General features: G+C 54.0%; 1 protein-coding gene across 1 annotated transcript in view; it reads right to left on the bottom strand.

Moving 5' to 3' along the window:
• COL17A1 (collagen type XVII alpha 1 chain) overlaps positions 1-18,367 on the bottom strand; it is a 51,446-nt gene that overhangs the window by 10,246 nt on the left and 22,833 nt on the right. Inside the window, exons 14-36 of the mRNA XM_060034128.1 lie at positions 17,660-17,821; positions 17,205-17,285; positions 16,019-16,063; positions 14,784-14,996; positions 13,983-14,204; positions 13,590-13,619; positions 13,185-13,211; positions 11,818-11,844; positions 11,653-11,715; positions 10,808-10,912; positions 9,976-10,038; positions 9,281-9,316; positions 8,594-8,647; positions 8,186-8,221; positions 7,619-7,654; positions 6,908-6,970; positions 5,674-5,709; positions 5,336-5,407; positions 4,534-4,560; positions 3,549-3,584; positions 1,703-1,738; positions 1,388-1,468; positions 243-278 (exon numbers count right to left, since the gene is read on the bottom strand). Of these exons, the coding sequence (XP_059890111.1) occupies positions 243-278; positions 1,388-1,468; positions 1,703-1,738; positions 3,549-3,584; positions 4,534-4,560; positions 5,336-5,407; positions 5,674-5,709; positions 6,908-6,970; positions 7,619-7,654; positions 8,186-8,221; positions 8,594-8,647; positions 9,281-9,316; positions 9,976-10,038; positions 10,808-10,912; positions 11,653-11,715; positions 11,818-11,844; positions 13,185-13,211; positions 13,590-13,619; positions 13,983-14,204; positions 14,784-14,996; positions 16,019-16,063; positions 17,205-17,285; positions 17,660-17,821 (1,587 nt within the window). The remainder of the gene's footprint in view (positions 1-242; positions 279-1,387; positions 1,469-1,702; positions 1,739-3,548; positions 3,585-4,533; positions 4,561-5,335; positions 5,408-5,673; positions 5,710-6,907; positions 6,971-7,618; positions 7,655-8,185; positions 8,222-8,593; positions 8,648-9,280; positions 9,317-9,975; positions 10,039-10,807; positions 10,913-11,652; positions 11,716-11,817; positions 11,845-13,184; positions 13,212-13,589; positions 13,620-13,982; positions 14,205-14,783; positions 14,997-16,018; positions 16,064-17,204; positions 17,286-17,659; positions 17,822-18,367) is intronic.

Raw genomic sequence — 18,367 nt, 5'->3', positions numbered from 1 at the left:
ACCCAAGAGCCTCAATCTCCCTTTCGGGAGGACCCCTACCTTCTCAGAAACATGGAAGAAGGTGGGACGAGGTGTCTCCTCTGGCTACGGAGGCCTTGCCGGGGCCTTGGAGAAGAGCCCGGTGGCCCCTCACCTCCCTTCCCAACATGCACATCTCTCACTTAAAGATGGGGTGCAGGGCCACCCCAGGAAGGAAGCTCTCCACAGCCTACAGTCATGCGTTCTTTCAGGGTGTGACATACCTTGCTGTCCTGGGAGACCAGCTGGGCCAATGGGACCTGGAAATGGGGTTGGGGAAGAAAAGGTTTTATCACACCTCTAGGGGCAGAGTTCTAGAAAGAACTGAAGAAAAGACAGGTGCCTGGGTACATTAAGTACCTTCCTCACAAGGCATGGAACAGTGGCCCAAAGAGGTCATCTTGCTTATTTGAAAGCAATAAGCAATTTGAGACCAGCCCTGTGGTCCATTCCAGTGAGAATTCCTCTGCCAGGCACTGGGGCCCCTGGGATGGGCAGGACTGCCCTCTCTGACACTGTCCTCCGATGGTTAGGGACTTCTAAACACCCCCAGTGTCCCCAGTCTCCCTGGAGTTTATCAGGAGGGAAGACCGATCCACACTTGCATTGGTCATATTACACACAAACATTTTAAATAATTAAAAAATAGATATAAAAAAACAGCCATTTTGGATAAATAGAAAAAAGTATCACCCACAATTCTTTAACTTACAGGCATTTTGTTGTATTTCCTTCCAGCATTTTTTTGTCGTATATAAATATAGTTGCAACTACAGAGCACACATTATCTAGTATTCTGCTCTTTTATTTTTAAAAAAATTTTTTATTGGAGTATAGCTGATTTACAACGTTGTGTCACCTGCCCTTTTAAATAACACTGTTATCTGCTAACAACTTTAAGTCTTCATATTTTTGTAGCCGTCTCATTATTGTTGGACAATTTGGGGCTATTTGCTTCAAATAGATTCCTCGCACTTTTGTTGCTCTTGATGCATATTATCAAGTTGTTTTCCAAGAGGAAACAATTTGAGGACTGACTCTGACAATCAATACTGGTTCTGGAGGCAGAAGGACCTGGGCCGAACCCTGACTCTGCTATTTCTTATCCGTGTGGCCTTAGGCGTGTCATTTGCCTGCTCGAGCCTCCAATGGTACTGCGGGGACCTAGTGAAGCAATGCCATGCAGGGCTTAGAATACTTGCTGGGGAGTGATCAGGGCTCAGCAGGCTGTCTGGGAGGGGCTTTCTCAGCCCCTTCCTACTCTTCCCCGGGTTCCGGCCCGGGTTTCAGGATTTGAGCGAATGCTGCTATAGTCAGATGCAAGCAAGGCCTGATGCTGATCTGGGGCAAAGCAAGAAAACAGACTGACCTGAGGCACCTGGAGGTCCTGGAGGTCCCATGGCTCCAGGAGGTCCCGGGGGACCTGGGACAGTGAGAGTCGATGATCCCTCTGAAAACAGAAGGCACGTTGAACGCTGAGCCCCCCTCTCCTCGCTCAGAGGGGACCCAGGCCAGGCTGTGGGCCAGGTTGGGCCAGTATTACGTCTGAAATCCCCCGACCCTCCTCACTTCTGACTGGAAGATTCAGCACTGCACCTTGCCCAAAGCACGGAGCCCGCGGACTTGCAGGGTGTTGAGGCAGAGCCAGGGCGGACGCCCTGTACACAGTGCAGGGTCTACCTACCTGAAGTCACGATCCTGCCTGGAGCTCCCGGTTCACCTGGGAGGGGAGGCAAAGGAGAGTGGTTATTCCCAGGATCAATTAGTGGCTCAATGAATCATTTTCAAGGCTTCTGATTGCATCTGAGACCCACTCCTGGGCTTCTGACCCTCAGGCTGAAGGCATTTTAATGAACTGAAGGGGAGCATACAGGATGCATTAAGCACCAATCTCTGCACTGGAGACCCTGGAGGCTCGAGCATCAATCTTCTTGGCCCACATTAGCTTTTGGAAGAAGCTGGGACTCTGCGAAGGGGCTTCATTTGTGGATGTTGGAGAGTTTGCCTGGTGGTGAGGCCAGAATGAGCTGACTCAGGAGCTGTTCCCCCTCCCACACTCTATCTTCTCCCACACTGGGCATTGCAGGCTCTTACTAGGAATTGCTTTAGGTGCAAAAAGCACTGAGAGGTCAAAGAGCAGAGGCAGTGAGCCTGTGGGGTAGAGCCTGGTTCCCAGTGCCCCTCAGGTGCTAATTCCCTGGGACAGTAGTAGGGTCTACACAGAGTCAAGAGGGGGTTCCGTGGTCTGGGAAACTCCGAGTCATGTAAAGGTTAACAGATCTCTTCTCTGCCTTGTGTCTTAGAGGGTTGAAAATGCGAATGTGCATGGAGGACTTCCAAGAAGGGAATGTCAGATTCACACTTTCCCAAGGCTGTCACGATGGAAATCCACATTCTGCAGAACCAAGTGAGTGAAGTAGAGGATGGAAAAACCCTTGACTGGAGATTCTTCTGGGACGTTTTTGTCATTTCCCAAGGCCTGTGGGCAATTCAGTCATCCACACGCTGAGGGGTGATACTGATTTCCCCCTTTGGGGAAGCTTGCAATCTGCCAGCCCCTCAAGGTCAAGGCCAAGAGAAAGCACTTGACTTTCTTTTTGTTGGAACACAATCCAGTGTCAGGTACGATATCCACCTCTGTGCACACTGGACAGAAAGTCACAGGCCCTGGAGAAGGGCAGGGTGTCTCTCCTCGAGAATCCCCAAGCCTCTGATCTTTTACTAAAGATGCCATCAATCTGTGAGCAGATCTGTGGACCCAGAGACGAGTCTGCCTGGGATGTTCTTGAAAGAACTCCTTGGCCCAACCCGTTGTTAGCCATAGTTTCTGGAAAGCAGGTCCGCCCCCCGCAAGGTGACAGTGACAGAGGGCAGCTCCACCGAACGTCAGGGTTCAGGAACGTGGGGTCACAGGGACAGAAGGAGAAGGACCATCCCTGAGCAGCCCCTTTCCTGGACTGGCTCGGGGTTGGGGTCTGATGGCCCAGAACCGGATGCGAATGTCGCCCTACATGTAAGGGTCTGAGTCCTGAGGATGCCCCTCTGAGAACTCTGACTTTGGCCTCTTAGTAACATCTGAGAGGCTCCTCCCTGCCTGCATCAAAGCCCCCTCTCAGAAAGGGGGTGGCAGTGTCCCCGTTACACTGAGGCCTGTGTGGACCATAACACTTGTCCCAGGGAAGAGGCACATCATGGGGGGACCACGCCTAAGTGAGGGGACAGGGCACTCGTGGGGGGCATTACAGAGTCAGCGGTGGGGACAGCACCCTTGCAGATCCTCCTCCATCGAGGGCTTGGAGACAGCCAGGCACCAAAGCGAGGCTCTGGATTGTGGGGGGAAGGGTGGGGCTTGAGGACTCAGGGCTTAATTGGTCAGAAGAATCCCTGGCTCCCCAGCCTCACAGCCTTCCACTGAAGCCACTAGATGCCACTATTGATCCAGGCTCTGGCCACACAGGGACCTCCCTCCTGCCAATGCCTCCCCTCCTGCCAAAATGACCGGTGACTGTCTAATTTGGAAAATCACTTACCTTTAGCCCCTGGTCGGCCGGGGGTCCCAGGAAGTCCTGGTGTGATTGAAAACAAGTCAGTCAGGATGATTGAGAGCCAGCAATTCCAGACCCCCTGTGGTAGCACCTGGCGCTCTGTCACTGGCAAGGCCACAACTGCTGACTGAAACCTGCAGACCCACCTGGCTCAACCTTCCACCTTAGCCCAGCTCCCTCGAGGGAGCCTCTTGCTCTGAGCCCTTCTCCCTCTCTAGGAAATGGAGCAACAGCTGGGCTGGAGGCAGAGGCTCACAGGTCCAGCTTTGGGGGATCCCAGTCCCTCTGGGTGATGAGCCCCCTGCAGCCTGCAAAGCAGCCATTGTAACCCACCGGCCCTGCAGCCTGGGGGAGTAGGGGCTGGGCTTCCTGTATCTGATGCAACACCCCCTCTTGCTTTTGTCCACAACTCCAACAGGGAGCATTTGAAAGATATCCCTGTGCGCTCAACTGGTGGGGGGAGACGCTGTTTGATTTTATTTTACATCTTTGCCTAATTTCCTTTAGGAGTTGGGGCTGGTGTGGTGACAGCTTCTCAAATCCAAGTGGGTGCACACTGTCCAACTATCGGACAGGCTTTGACACTGGGGCTGTCCCAGGGAGGCCGGGCCCTTCTGCATGAGATGAGTGCCCACTCCCTACCGTGCCACAGGGGATGTGGGCCTCTGTGGGGCTAATGGGACTCCTGGGCCTGGAGCCTCCTCTTGGGGCTCCCTGCACCAAAGGGGACCAGGCTCAGGCAGACGGCATTCACACGTGACCTAACCTCATTCTCCTAGAATGGCTTTCTAGATTGTTCTGTGCATAGTTTTCCTTCCTAAGGTGTTTCTCAAGACTCACATCAGAATGACCTGAACCCATTTGTGCTGGGGGAGTGAGGGAAGGAGAGGTGACTGGAGGAGCATCTGCTGAATGCCGGGACTGGGAGGTTGGCGGTGGCGTTTGAAGTGGCAGTGACCCGATGACTCACCCTGAGGTCCTTGGGGTCCTGTGAGACCTACGGAGAGTAGAAGACATGAGAGGAGAGTTGAAGGGCAGAGGAGCCGACCCCTCAGCAGCAGGAGTGGGCGGAAGGGATTGGTGGGCGCAGGAGGACGAACCCCGTGTCTGGGGCAGCCAGACTCCAGGGTCCTCGCAGCCCTGGACGAGAGCAGTTTTCTGACTCACTGCTCCATCAGGGGATGGTTCTTAGCCCATTTGGGCTCAAGACCCTTTGGTGTCTGAGAGCTACAAGCCCCAAAAGTTCACACACTCACTGAGCCCTAATGCTGCCCCCAGGGTGCTGGGTGCTCTCCATCTGTGCGCCCACCAAAGGAGCCCAGGGGCCCCCTGTTCCTCATCGGCCCCTGAGGGTTGCCACCTCGTCCTCCCGGCTTTCTGGGCTTGTGTTGATTTGTTCCTCCTGCAGCCCTGAGGATCTTGCTCCTGCTAGGCCTTTGGTGGAGACCCTAACAACGGCTTATCTCCCCAGGCTGGTGGCTATTGGCGAGGGTCCAGGCACGGCCCAAGGGGGTCCACAGGGGACCCAGACACTGAGGTGGTGATAAACTGGCATTTTTGGGAGACTCCTTGCCCCTTTCTAGAACTCCTTGCTTTCAGTGTTGATCTCTCTTTTCCAAGTTGCCAGACTTGGTGACTCAGGTGTCAGGACTCACAGCCGCTGTGCAAGGCTCAAGCCAGCAGTTGTGGCATTTTCCTAATGAGCTGCTAGAGGAAAATGGATTAGGGAAGGTACATACACACACACACACACACGCTTCCCACTCTGTTACCTGGCTTTCCTGGGTCTCCAGAAGGTCCTGGTAAGCCCCGGATTCCGGGCATCCCTGGAAGACCTTGTTCCCCTAGAGAAAGCATGACCAACGCGGAAACGTTTGCCTTTTAGGCACGCTGACCAGCCAACGCATCGGAGCCAATGGTCTCTTGGGGTTTTACTGAGTAACTTGCTGGCAGGTGGAAGGGAGGAGGGGGATGAGACCGGGATTGCACACCTCCCCGTGATGTACGCCCTCTGGCCTTGTGATCGGGGGGCTGGGGGCTGAGCGCTGGGACGTGGGCAGTGGGGGCAGTGGTGGGCCGGGGGAGTGAGGAGAGCAGCTGAGTGACCAACCTCTTGGGCCTTGGTGTCCGTCGGGGCCAGCTTGTCCTAGGAAAGCAGATGCAAGTTCATCAGTGACTCTGGGAGCTACTCTGGGACTCCCTCCCTCCACTGCGTTATAGCCTCCCAAGCTGTCTCCTAGGTGGGGCACCCATGCATCCCCTCCTGCAGCCATCAGACGTGGAAGAAGCCCTGTCGTTGTCACACCTGCAGGGTGAAGCCTTCCTGCCCTCTCCTCCTAAACCAGTAATGCCTCTTCTCCTGCTGAGAACTGTTCCATGGCCCCCACTGCATCTCCCACATCGACGGCACAGGACTCGCACACACCAGATGCTCAATACACGTCGGCCTCATTTGGTCCAGGTCCTGGAGGTCAAGATTCTCCAAGGTCTTGTCTCCTCTGCTGTAAGCATCACCCTAACCTCTGTCCACAGTGATGTCCTTCGGGGGCCAGCTCTTCCCACCTGCTTTTTCCCACCTCTTTGTCTTTCCTCACTCATGTCTCTGTGTGGCATTTTCTAAATTGATGTGATTAAAATCTTCTTTACTTTTTAGAACCATCTGAAAAGGCACCTCCTTCATCCTTCCGGTTGGAAGAAACTTCTCTCTCTACTGTTTCCGCATAGCACCCTGTACCTTTCATGGCCCTTGTCATCGCACACAAGCTTTATCTCCCCTCGAGGGAGGAAAGGCATCTTACTCGCCCAGCACAGCATCCTGCACACCATCAGCGCTTCCTAACACTTCGTTAATGAATGAGATCATGAATGCACCGCGTCTCCATTGGTGGGGCTTAGACCCTTCTGGGATGTGGTGTCAAATGCCTGGCCCCGTGGGGGGTCTTTAGCCAGCTTCCTTGTCCTGGCTGACAGGTCCCTCAGTAAGGGTCAGCCAAAGGGCTGAACCCTGGAGTATCAGGGCTGTGCCTGGAATTCCGTGGGTTCCAAAGAACCTCAGCCCTTGTTTCTCCTCCCCAAGGGCCTGAGGGTCTTAGAGGCAGGAACCGGGGCAAATGGACCATATCCTGCCAAGCGCCTCCAGAGCAGTAGGAAACTGTTAGAGACAGCAGCTCTCTGAGCCCCAAGAGGGATGCCCAGATCCAGGAACAGCCTGTAAATGGAGCCTCTACCGGGGGTGGGTAGATTAGAGAATGGGAGATGCAGCTCTAGGAGAATCTCAACTCTAGGGCCATGACGATGACTGCGGCGGGGCAGACCCATGGTGTCTGCTGCTGTGAGACACTCACCCATTGCTCCTTTAGGCCCGGGCTCGCCCACAGCACCAGGTAAACCTTTCAAGCCGGGCTCGCCTGCAAAGGAAATGGACTAGGTGTTTGGAGGAGCTTGACAGTGGTAGAACACTCTACTCTCCCGGCCACCCCCAGGCCTGCCACCTCCCCAACCAGAGGAGCTTGGTGTGCCAACCAGAGGCTGGAGACACAGCGTCAGCTTTGATTCTAAAGTCAGGCCTCCCACCCCCGGCAGCAGGCACGGACTGGCCCAGAGGCCACACCTGGTCTGAAGGGGCCTGTGTATGAGTCTTATTTCCTTGGCAACAAAAAGCTGGCCCTTGTAGCCAAAGCACTAGTACTGTCAAATTCCTTTGTAATCATGCAAGTTGGCAGGAGGTAAGTGGATACAAGTAGGGCAAACTTTCTGCCACTTAGGGAAGAGCTTAATTTTCCCAACTCAATTCTTCAAAAGAATCAGAGATAATCATAAGCTCCCTTTTCTGCCCCAAACATTTACTGTCTGGACCATACATGCTGATGCTGGCTTATACTCCATTCCGGGCTTTATTTTATCTTGTCCTGCTTTTTTCTAGATTGCAAGTCCCCTGAAGGTTTTAGACAGAGATTCGGTCTCCTACTTCTGTATTTTTTCCCCCCATCTCCAGTACCCAATGGATTTACAAAAAGTCTTTAGTGGATCACAGTAGATTCCTGTGTGGGACTGACCTGTGAGGCCTCGGGGTCCTTTCTCACCCTGGTCACCTAAAATAAAAATGGGGCAGGGGTTGGGGGGGGTGGAGGAAAGAAGCGTCAGTCAGAAGCAAGGAAAAGAATCTCACCCAGTAAGAGGGACCCCGGGCTGCAGAACGGTTCCCACTGCACCTGTAAGCTGCTGTCAGCTGAATGTTGGCAAGAACTCAGCATTAACAAAGCCCAAGAGGCACACTAGATAGATCTCTTCCTGGTCAGGGCCCACCCACACACTGACCCAGGCCCTGCTGTCACACCAGTGGGTGCTGTGGGCAAGAGGGGGACCACACTAGAGGGGAGAAGCCTCAGTACTGCATCGATGCCACCCCGAGGGCCACCCCGAGCATTGTGACGCTGGTACTGTTTCTCCTCTTTGTGCCTCAGTTTCCCTGAGAGGTTCGACTAGAATCTCAGATCCCTCCCAGCCCCAGGGTCCAGGAGCCAAGTCATATGGGTTTTTGGACACCAGGACAGGGGTCACATCTGGGTTCCCAGGAGTCAGCAGGCTGTGGTGTTGTCCGGGCAGCAGCAGGAGAAGCATACCTTTGGGTCCTGGTGGTCCCATAGGTCCTTTGTCACCTGAAAAGGAAATGGACACCTTAGTGTAAAGAGCCTTGGTAGGGACGACCAACAAGGGGCAGAGTCTGTGTCTGAAGACAGGCTCCTCCCCAGTCCTGACTGCCTCTTCCCCTCATGCACCTGTTGGCCTGCACAGGCTGTTGGCATATCCACCAGACCCTGTCCCCCCAGACCTCCTCCTTTTTTTTTTTGGCTGTACCACACAGCATGTGGGATCTTAGATCTCTGACCAGGGTTTGACCCGTGCCCCCTGCGTTGGAAGCATGGAGTCTTAACCACTGGACCGCCAGGGAAGTCCCCCAGACCTCCTTCTTAAGTGAGTGGCATCTACAAGGTGATGTCCCCTCCCTCTAACCCCTTCCCCCAGCTTACCTCTGATGCCAGGGAGTCCCACTTCACCTCGGAGCCCTTGGCGACCTACAGAGCCTGCACACAGAGGAAACCACGTGGGTGGATGAGTGTCCCCAGCTCTGGAAGGGATGGACATGCACACGGCACACACACACACAACACGTACACACACCTATTTGGCACACAAATGTACACACACACATAGGCACACACACTCCCTGGAGTAAAAGTCAAGGGCTGCTGTTCACAGACTCCTCCCCATGTCCCTGCTACATCGTCCTGGTGCAGGTTCCTTGTCCCTGAGATTACCAGGCCCGGGGATGAGGACCCCTCATGGGACCCTGGCAGAGACGTTGGCCTGCATCACAGAGTGGGCTGCAGCTCAAGACTCCCAGGACAGCAGGACAAGCTCCGGCCCACAGGGGACCAGGTGAGGCAGGCGCTTTGCTCAGATCAAGGCAGGCTGGGAGCTGCCTGCTGCTGAAGCTGCTGGAGGGCCTCGTGCCCCAAGTCAGGTCAGAACAGATCTCAGGGGACCCATCGGTACCAGCCTCAGCCGCAGGGGACACACGTGCAGATGTGAGTTTTGTGTCTCTTAGAGGCTCTCTTTATAATTGCTTCATTTGCTTAAAAATGTTTGTTTCTCCATTTAACATCCCTCTCTTTTCCCCAGAAATAGCGTGTATTTATGAGAAGAAGGCTACTGACCTGGGGGACCCTGTGGGCCAGGAAGACCGCTAGAACCTGAGGAGGACAACACGACAACGATGATCAGATGGGTCGGGTACAGGCCAGGGACACTGACCCCATGGTGAGTTGCAGGTGTAAGGGGTGGGGCACGCACCCCCAGGTGAGGGCTGTGTGCGCACACCAGGACCCCAGAGCCAGTGGGTCCAGGAGTGATCCCAGTGCAAAGTCCTCCTTAGGCAGGAAACTATAGCTGCTGGGATCAAGAGACCCTTTGCTCCTTCCCGGTCAAACATTTGAGCTGGGGTAGGGGCAGGGGCAGGGAGGAGAGTGGACCAGATGGGCGTCACACTGTGAGAAGGCCCCATTTGCCTGGCTTGTCCAGACATATTGCTCTCAAACGTTTGCATCTCGGCCCTAGCCAGCAAGGAAATTGTCTGACTTCTGATTTCCAGATCCATCCCCCCACTTAGGGGCCACATAACAGGGCCATCAAAGAGAGATGGAAACGTGACTCCCAAATTCACCACAGAGCCAAAAATACAGCCCCGATCCTGATGCCCAGGGATTTCTTTGTGGGGGGACCCTCTGTGGGCCCGTCGACCACACACAGGCCTGGGACCGTGGGTTAGGACCATCTGGGATCCCAGCGCCTGGATCTCTGAGATCCATCCTGGTTGTGGCAAACTTGGGTACAGTCTGGGTACCTGGCTTACCTTTGGGACCCACAGAACCTGGGACACCAGGTGGGCCTTGAATGCCCGGTTGACCAGCATCCCCTGGGGAGAAATAAGCACTTTGAGAGGGTACCCCCAGTTTGGTTGCCCACCCAGCCCAGTGGTGTCATTTGCAGGGTGGAGGGAACACTTCCCACCCTGCCAGTGGTCTCTGATCCACTGGGGCCTCCATGAGGCCAAGAATCAGCAAAACACCTTCAGTTCCTACCTCCAGAGTCTTTATATTCCATGAATTCTGGCACCCAGTAGGTGCTCAATAAATATTTGTTGCCTGGTTGAGTAATATTTTTAAGAGTGAAGCTAAAAATAAAGCTTCTTGCTCACGATCTTTTGGCCTTGAGAGGATTTCTGGTGTCTGTGCTTCAGTTCCCCTGATGAAAGCAGGCTCACGGTTAAGTACCTAATGCAACATCTTCCCAGCTCCCTCCAGGGCTGGGCTGGTGCCTGAAGCTTCCCCCGCCTCCTTCCAGCCATGAGAGGCTCCAGGGCAGGCACCCCACTCTGTCTTCCGTCAGGCCCTGCCCTGAGCTCTCCACCTCAGCCCTGTCTCGTCCCCACCCCCTCCCAGGAAGATCATTTCTCCCTGTGACCATGTTCTGTGGACTCAGACTGCAGGGGTCTTAGCCCCAGGCTTGAACGCACAGCCCAGCCCACGCCCCCTCATTAGACCACAGTCTCTTCAGGGCCCAGCACAGCCCCTGGCTCAAGGCAGGTGCTCAGCTAATGCTAGTAAAAGACAGAGGGAGGGAGAATGATGAAAGAAGGAAGTGTGGACGCAGCTAACCCTCCTGGTGAAGGAATCACGTCTTACCTCTGTCTCCTTTCTCTCCAAACCCAGGAGGCCCTGGTTCACCGCGAGGCCCCATGGGGCCTTCTCGCCCTCTCTGGCCCATGGGTCCCTCCATGCCAGGCTCTCCTAAAGACAGGAATGTCCATCTCAGTTAGGGTCGCGAAGGACGCCCCAGGCAGCACCTCACTGGCGGGACACCTGCCTGGAGCATCCACACCCAACTCCCTACCTCTCTCTCTCTCTCCTGTAGCCCAGACTCAAAGCAGAAGCCAGAGAGTTTGAAAAGGCAAGTGGATCGTGTCCCATTTCTGCCCCAACCTGCCCTGCAAATGGCTTCTCTACTCACTGGGAGTAAAAGCTGACCCCTCGCAAGGCCTCCAGGGTCCCTCCCTCTCGACTCTCTGCCTTCTCAGTGGGCTCCAGCACCCGCCCCCATTCCTCCTGTTCCCTCCCAAGCTCCTGGACCCACGGGCACACGCTTGCCCCAGGGCGTGTAGCTGCTCCCTCTGCCTAGAGGTTCCCCCAGATCTCCTCAGGCCTGGCTCTCGCCCCACTTTCACTTCTTTGCTCAAATGTCACCTTCTCAGCAAGGCCTTCCCTGCCAGCCCTATTTTCAATTACCCCTCAGCCCTCCCAAGGCTCCACTGGGCTCTGTGTTCCCATTTCACGAGCCACTTCCTCCCTCTATGTACTTCACTTATTTATCATGTCTATTGTTTATCTCCACCCAAAAGTAGGCAGGGGTTTTGTTTTGTTCACCACGTCTCCCCAGCACCGAAAACAGGATCTGACACACAGCAGGCACTTAACGAACATTTACTGAATGAATGAATGAGGGAATAAGTGAACAGAAAAGCGGTTCTCACCCACGCTGCCTTTTTGTCCCTTTGGTCCCTCCGGACCTTGGTGGCCCAAGGGCCCAGGGATACCTGTGGACACACAAGAATAGCTCAGCCCTGCTTTCCTCCCAAACCCCCGGAGCAAGGACCGGGCAGCCTGCAACCTCAGCAGAACCACCAGAGGCTACGCACCTGGAGTCCCAGGGAAGCCTCGATCTCCTGTGGGAAGAGAGAGAAAAAAGTCAGCCAGAGGACTCAGGCGGGTCACCTAAGGAGCCACCAGTGGAATTCAGGTGGGATCGCCAAATTTAGCAAGTAAAAACATGGGACTCTCAGCTAAGTTTGAATTGCAGGAAAACATTGAATAAACTTTTACTTATAGTGACAAGCGATTTAGTGTTTATATGTAATTCCCATTTGACTGGGCATCCTATATTACAGTCAGGAGGAGTGTGGGACCTGCAAGCTGGAGCCTTGAGGAAGTGGGGCTGAGGCGGTGACCCAGGGTGTGCGTGTCGGGGCAGGGAATCCTGAAGTTGAGGGCCACCAAGTGGAGGAACCCCAATTCCTGCACCGGGATCCCCTGGGAAGGAGAGAGGGGTGACCCTGTCATTCCCAATAGTGATTCTCAGAATGCTCTGTGCAGCCCTGGCTTCAGAACCACCCGGGGTTGATCCAGGCCACAGGCTCATGGCCCCACCCACACCTGCTCCTCAGAGGCTCTGGGAGTAGAGCCCAGAATCTTCCAGCAATTCCCACATACCCCGAATCTTGAGAATCCCACTCAGCTAGATCGAGGGGCACTTCTGTGGTCACTGGGACTGGAAAGATCTTCCTGCCACCCCTAGGCCTGTCCCAGTGAGTGTCAGACCACTTTTCTGAGGACATGTATCAGTTTCCTACAGCGACACTGTGCCACCCAAGTTAGCAGGTGACTGTCCCCCAGCTAACCAACACTGAGGGGCACCTTTTCCTGTGACTATGTCCTGTCTCCCTGCCAGATGCCCCTACTTCCCCTGAAGGCAGGTGGTGTTGCTCCTACTGAAATCCCCCCCTCCAGGTGCTCCATTCCTGACTGGTGGCTTTTATTCCCAGCCTACCTGGGCCAAAACCCCTGAGAGCAGGCTTCTCACCTGGATCGGTGATTCCTGACCTGGTTCATCAGAATTAACCTGGGGGGAGGGGGTCCGTCCCCAGAGCATCTGATTCCTGGCAGGGCCCAGGAATCTGTATTTCTCGAAATCTCCCCAGGGGTTGTGCAGTAGCAGGCCCTCAGGCTGCCCTTTGCAGCTGGGGGAGATGCAGGCCCTGGATGCAGGCCTCCTCAGGGTCCCTGGCGTGGGAATCCCTGAGAAGGGGCCAGCGCCACCGTGCTGCCCCAGAGATGTAGCCTGGCTCTGCCGTGAAGCCCCCGGGTCCCAAAAGCCCGAGGGTGTGCAATTCCCGGTCCTACCACAAGGGGAGATGGCCAGGGGAGTGGGAGGTGCGTTTTCTGACACTTGCTTCAAACTGTCAACCCTCGCTAATATTTAAGGTAAAGTTTTCCAGGTTTTGTTTACCTTTAGGGCCTTGACTTCCCATGTCACCTAAAATCAGAAAGACATGAAAACTGTGAGATGGGGTGAGAACCCAAGGGCCATTCTCTCCTAGTATCTTAAGGCCAGCTGACAGCGTGTAAATGGCATTTCAAGGTGCGCTGGCGTGTGGTGTAGCTTCCTCGCGGTGTCCGTCTGTGTCTCTCAGGCACCTCACTCGGCCTCTCTTAGATGATGCCTTAGTTCCCTTCTCATTCTAAGATATTCTGACTGTAGAGCCAATTCTCAACCCTCCCAACAGATTCTGTAAGATCTTTCCACTGCTCATCCTTCAATGTGCAAAAAAGAGAAGTTTTCTGATCCTCCCAGAAAACCCAGCTCCAAGTGCAGGAAATGAGAGCAGGGAAAGGGCTCCATCCACTGTGATACCTTTAGGGCCAGGGTTTCCTCGGAGATTTCCTACAAGAGACAGCAAAGCCTGAGTTAGCCGCACATCTTCTGTGTCACACACACATACACACATGCACACACACATTTGAAGGGGATCACTGTGGTACAGTAGGAAGAAACAGAGGCTAGGACTAGCCATCTGATTCTAAAGTGTGCAGGTTGTGTGATCTTGATCATGGGCAATTCTCCCCAGGTCTGAGTTTTACTAGCTGTAAAACAGGATAGCAATACGGGTCCTCCCTCCCTCCCTCCCTCCCAGGGCTGTCAAGAGGGCTGAATGAGGGGTGCTTGAGAGTGCCCTAAATGGGTGCCACGCCACATACAGGAGCCGGGACCGGGAGCCACTGGCCCTTTGCCTTGCGATGTGCTCACCGTTTTCCTGTTCTGCCATCAGCTTGCCCCTCATGAATTGCCATAGGTCTTCCTGACTGTAGCCGTCAAGCCCAGATTTGCCGACACCTTCGCCCAGCCTCGGCGCGACACCCTGCACGGAGTCCTGGCTGGTCCTCTCCATCTTCTTGTTGTAAAGGAACATGCTGCCCCTGCCCTTCTCCAGCTCGTCCACACGTGCCTTCAGGTTCCTCACCTCCTCGGCTGAAATGGACACACGGAGGCAGTGTCAGCACAGGGGCCCCCGAGCCAGTGCCTTCCAAGCTTCCAGGGGAGCCTGAAAAGGGGGCTCTGGAGTCCGTGGCGGCTTCTTCATGCCATGGGGACATTTTGTTGGCATATTTTGGGGGAGACAGTCTGTCGTGGCTACCAGCAGGATAAGCTACTCAAATTCGGAACCGAGCCTTGAAGACGCCTGGCCATCATCTGAGATGGTCACAAAGCTGGCCCTCTCTCCCAGGAGCTGGTGTGAGGGCCAACAGAACGTGGAAAGTAAAAAGGCTATGAAAGGCCTGGCCTGATTGTTAAGGGCAGCCAGGTGCTTAGAGCAGGATGCCACGGGGTTGGGGCCCGGGGCCAGGACCGAGGAGCTGCCTTGGAGTCCCAGCTCAGCCAGGGAGCAGCCATGGGACCTTGGCCAGATGCCTCCTGGAGGCCCAGTTTTCTCATCTGCAGTAACATGGGGTCTGCACCCATGATCTCTGGACCTTGGCCCCTGACGCTTGGGACATTCACTGATTCTTGCCCTTCGGAACAGGCAGCGGGGCTGCCATCACCACATACCCAGAGCGATGAGGCCAAAGAGCAGCCCCAGGAGCAGCAGCCAGGTGAGGAGCAGGCCCAGCAGCCACTTCCACCAGCTGCAGCAGGAGCCGCAGGGGCACCAGGCTGGCGCTGCCCCCCACGAGCCCTTGCCGCCTCCACCGGAGACCCCACTGCCGGCGCCCCTGCCGCTGCTACTGCCGCCCCCACGGTGGCGGTTGTAGCCGTAGAAGTCTGTGGAAGAGAGGGCAAGGGTAAGGTGAATGCAGGCAGCTCTTGCCCTCTTCCCTCCAAATTCTCCAACTTTTGGTGCCTTCCTGTGGGCCTGAGTGAATGTGAGTGGGGCTTTCAGGTTCCTGAGTGGCTCCTGGAAAAAACACAGGGCTGTGGCTGGTGAAGAGTGGAGGTCTGACAATCCTGGCCTTGAGCTGTGTGACCCAGAGAAAGTCACTTAACCTCTCTGTTTCATTTTTTATAAAATAGAGTTCAAAGCTGACCTTTCTTCATGAGATGGATGTTGAATGAAATGAGATAAGGCACGTAGAGTAATTAGCAGAGGATGTAGCAGTTACGACCAGGCTTAAAATCCTTGGTTATGAACGTGGATCTGCTACAACCTCCTGCATTTTATTATGCCCAAAGCTGAATAATTCTCATCTTCATGTCTCAGTTCACATGGCTCTTTCCTTGTAATCCCCACAGTGCCTAGAACTACACTCAGCTCTTAAGGGGTGGTCAGGAAGCTTTTTATTTTTATTTATTTTTTAGTTTCAGTGAAAGTGTTGTTTTTAGTATCTAAAATGGGCTGATACCCCTTGATCTGCTTCTCTCACAGATTATGGGAGCAAGTGAGGAAAGTGTAAACGACTGGAGAAGTGTGTGGTCTTAGTGTCACCTTGCAGCCCGTGTGGGTGGGGGGAGGGGAGTGGTTTGTAAGACACGACAGTAGCCTTGCTGTGCTGCTCCTGCCATGCTGGCAGGCTCTGCAGCTAAGGGCAGACAATGGGCACCCAGCAGGGGCAGTGTGGCCCGTGAGCACATCTCCTGAGCTAAGCTCCTTCAGCAGCCCTGCTCCAGCCCCCAGCCAGCCCCTCTCCCGCCCTCCACCCCGCTCCCACTGAAGGCTTTTGGGGAAGATCTGTAGAGTTGGGGGGCTCGTGCACGCCCTGGCTCCAGGCTAGGGGGCCGTTATCTATTCCATTCACCATAACCAGCCCTTTCTGCTCCAGTCACTGCAGGGCCCAGGTCTTACTCACCTGCAGAGGCAGCCTTGCCCTTTGCGGACACGGTCTTCACGTCTCCTGAAATACAAACACCGAGAACACATGTTTTGACTGAGCCTTTCAACTGCAGGAGCCCAGTCCAGTCCAGCCTGTGTGTGGACTTGGGACAGGGCTTGAAGTAGATGTGCCCCCAGGGACCTTGTGGAACAGCCACGTGCATGTGCAGGAACATCTATTGACTAAGTCCTCACAGATCTCATATTTGCAACAATCACATTGTTGAAGACATGGCTTGGCAAACAAGTCACAGTGGGAAAAAGCACAGTGTCATAACCTTCTTGTGACTTTCAACCTCTAAAGCCCGAGACATTCTTTGGAGGACCGTGTTAGGAATGACCATGGCATTCAAATAATAAATGTGCCTGTGAGAAATGACTCTTGATTTCTTGGTTACAAGACTGCACACAGGTTCCTAACCTGGGGTGGAGGGAACAGAAAGGCAAAGACGGGCTTGGAGGAGGGCTGATCATGAGTCCTGGATGCTATCTGACCACTGAGTTTGTGGGCATGTGTGGCATTTTCTGGGAAAACTTGTTTATAGCTTTCATCAGATTCTGAAAAGGATCTTTGGGCTCCAAACCCCACCTCCACCCCTAAAATGTAAGGAACTGCTAACTTAGAAGACTTGGCTTCCAACCTTGAGAGGATTATAACTGATGTCATTTGCATTTTTAAAAAAATGTTCTGTGACTTAACTTTTCTCTTCCTTTACTGACCTCCTTAAAATCAGTGATTTGGAGAGATTCACAGGAAGCAGAGCAGTGAAGAAATGTGGTTATCCAAGACAGAATCCAGGTATTTGGGAAGAAAAAAAATAAAGCTAGCAAGCGCTTTGGAAAGCCTTTTTCTATTAGCTCTGAAAATTATGGAGGACAAGTAAGGTGAGAAAAAAATACCACTGTGGACTTTAGATGGACCATGAGAAGAGTTTGCTTCTGTAATTAGCACCTGTGAATCAACAGGGGAGCTTGTTAAAATGCAGCCTCCGACACAGCAGGTCTGGGCTAGGGCCCGGGATTCTGCATTTCTAACGCGCTCCCAGGTCTCACAGATGCTGCTGGTCCAGGACCACACGCAGAGTGCTGAGGTCTTGGGAGACAAATGAATGACCGATGGATTGGCCGGAGTCAAAGTGGACAGCAATCAGATTTGCTCTTACCATTAGCTTCTGACATTAGGTAGGTGTCAGTGGTGCCTGCAGCTTGCTTTTCCTTTTTTAGGGTGTCCTCTGAAAAAGAAGCTATGCACACAACCCACGATGACCCCGGATATTGTCTCCCCGCTCCCGCCACCCCACATCCTTTCCCGCTTGTGGAGGTAGAAGCTAGCCTGGTAGGAAGAGGGCCTGCTTTCCCGGGGTTAATCCGCCCAGTCTGGGCCTGTGGTTAGGAGACTTATTATTGCCCAAAGACACTCTGGGAGCTCTTTGCTGGAATTTCCCTGACTTGTCTGCATTCAAGGCAGACCCTGGGACACCCTATTTGTCAGCCATTTTCCATTTGAATGGGATGACTGTGGTTTCATCATTCAAATGTCTCAAACCATCTTGCTAGGATATTTGTCTACGCTGTTTGTCCTTCTTCCAAAACCCAGGTCTCGTGGGCTCCCACGTACTTGCAGTGACACTGGCGGGGGAGGCGGTGAAGACCTTCCCGCTGTCCTTGGTCATGATCAGCAGCTCCATCTCCTTCTTGGCAGGTGTGTTGTCTTTCTCCAGGATCAGGAATTTACAGTCCTTGTGCAAGAGGTCATTGTTCTGGACACTTGTGGTGCTGGCTGGAGAGGAAAGAAGTGGGTGAGGAGGACGGAAAATGTGGAGGGAGAGGAAGAGGGAAGAAATGACCAGAAGAAGGAGAAGAGGAAGAGAAGGAGTGTGGAGGAAAAGAAAGAGTTAGTGGGTGTGTCAGAGGGTCTCCTGCTCTTGCTCTCCATGGTTACTAAGAAGCATCTTGGGGACCAGAGACACCCTCCCCTGCCTAGCTGGGCCTGGCCATCAGGAGGTCAGGTCAATGTCAGAAGTGCTGGGGGCTTGCCTGAAGGGCTGCCCTCCACCTGAACATTACAGGGTCTTCAGTGAATGGTCAAAAGTTGCTGTGTCAGGCAGGCCTTTCTTTAATCAACGGGGTGGGTTCATTTCTAACTGCAGGTCTCAAGTGTTTGCAGCCTGGGGGCGCTTTTCCTGACCACTCCGTCCAGCATACACACAGGCCTGTCTCTACCACCCCATTATGTCAGCCCTTCAATTATGTGTCATTTACTGTGACTATCTTGTATACTTTTTCCACTTGTTTGTTATCTGCCTCCTCCACTGGAACTGTCAGC

This window comes from Delphinus delphis, chromosome 16 (genome assembly GCF_949987515.2).
Source record: "Delphinus delphis chromosome 16, mDelDel1.2, whole genome shotgun sequence".
In the NCBI taxonomy this organism is placed as follows: Eukaryota; Metazoa; Chordata; class Mammalia; order Artiodactyla; family Delphinidae; genus Delphinus; species Delphinus delphis.
The sequence above is the reverse complement of the archived record's forward strand: the minus strand, read 5'-3'. Positions and strand labels throughout refer to the sequence as shown.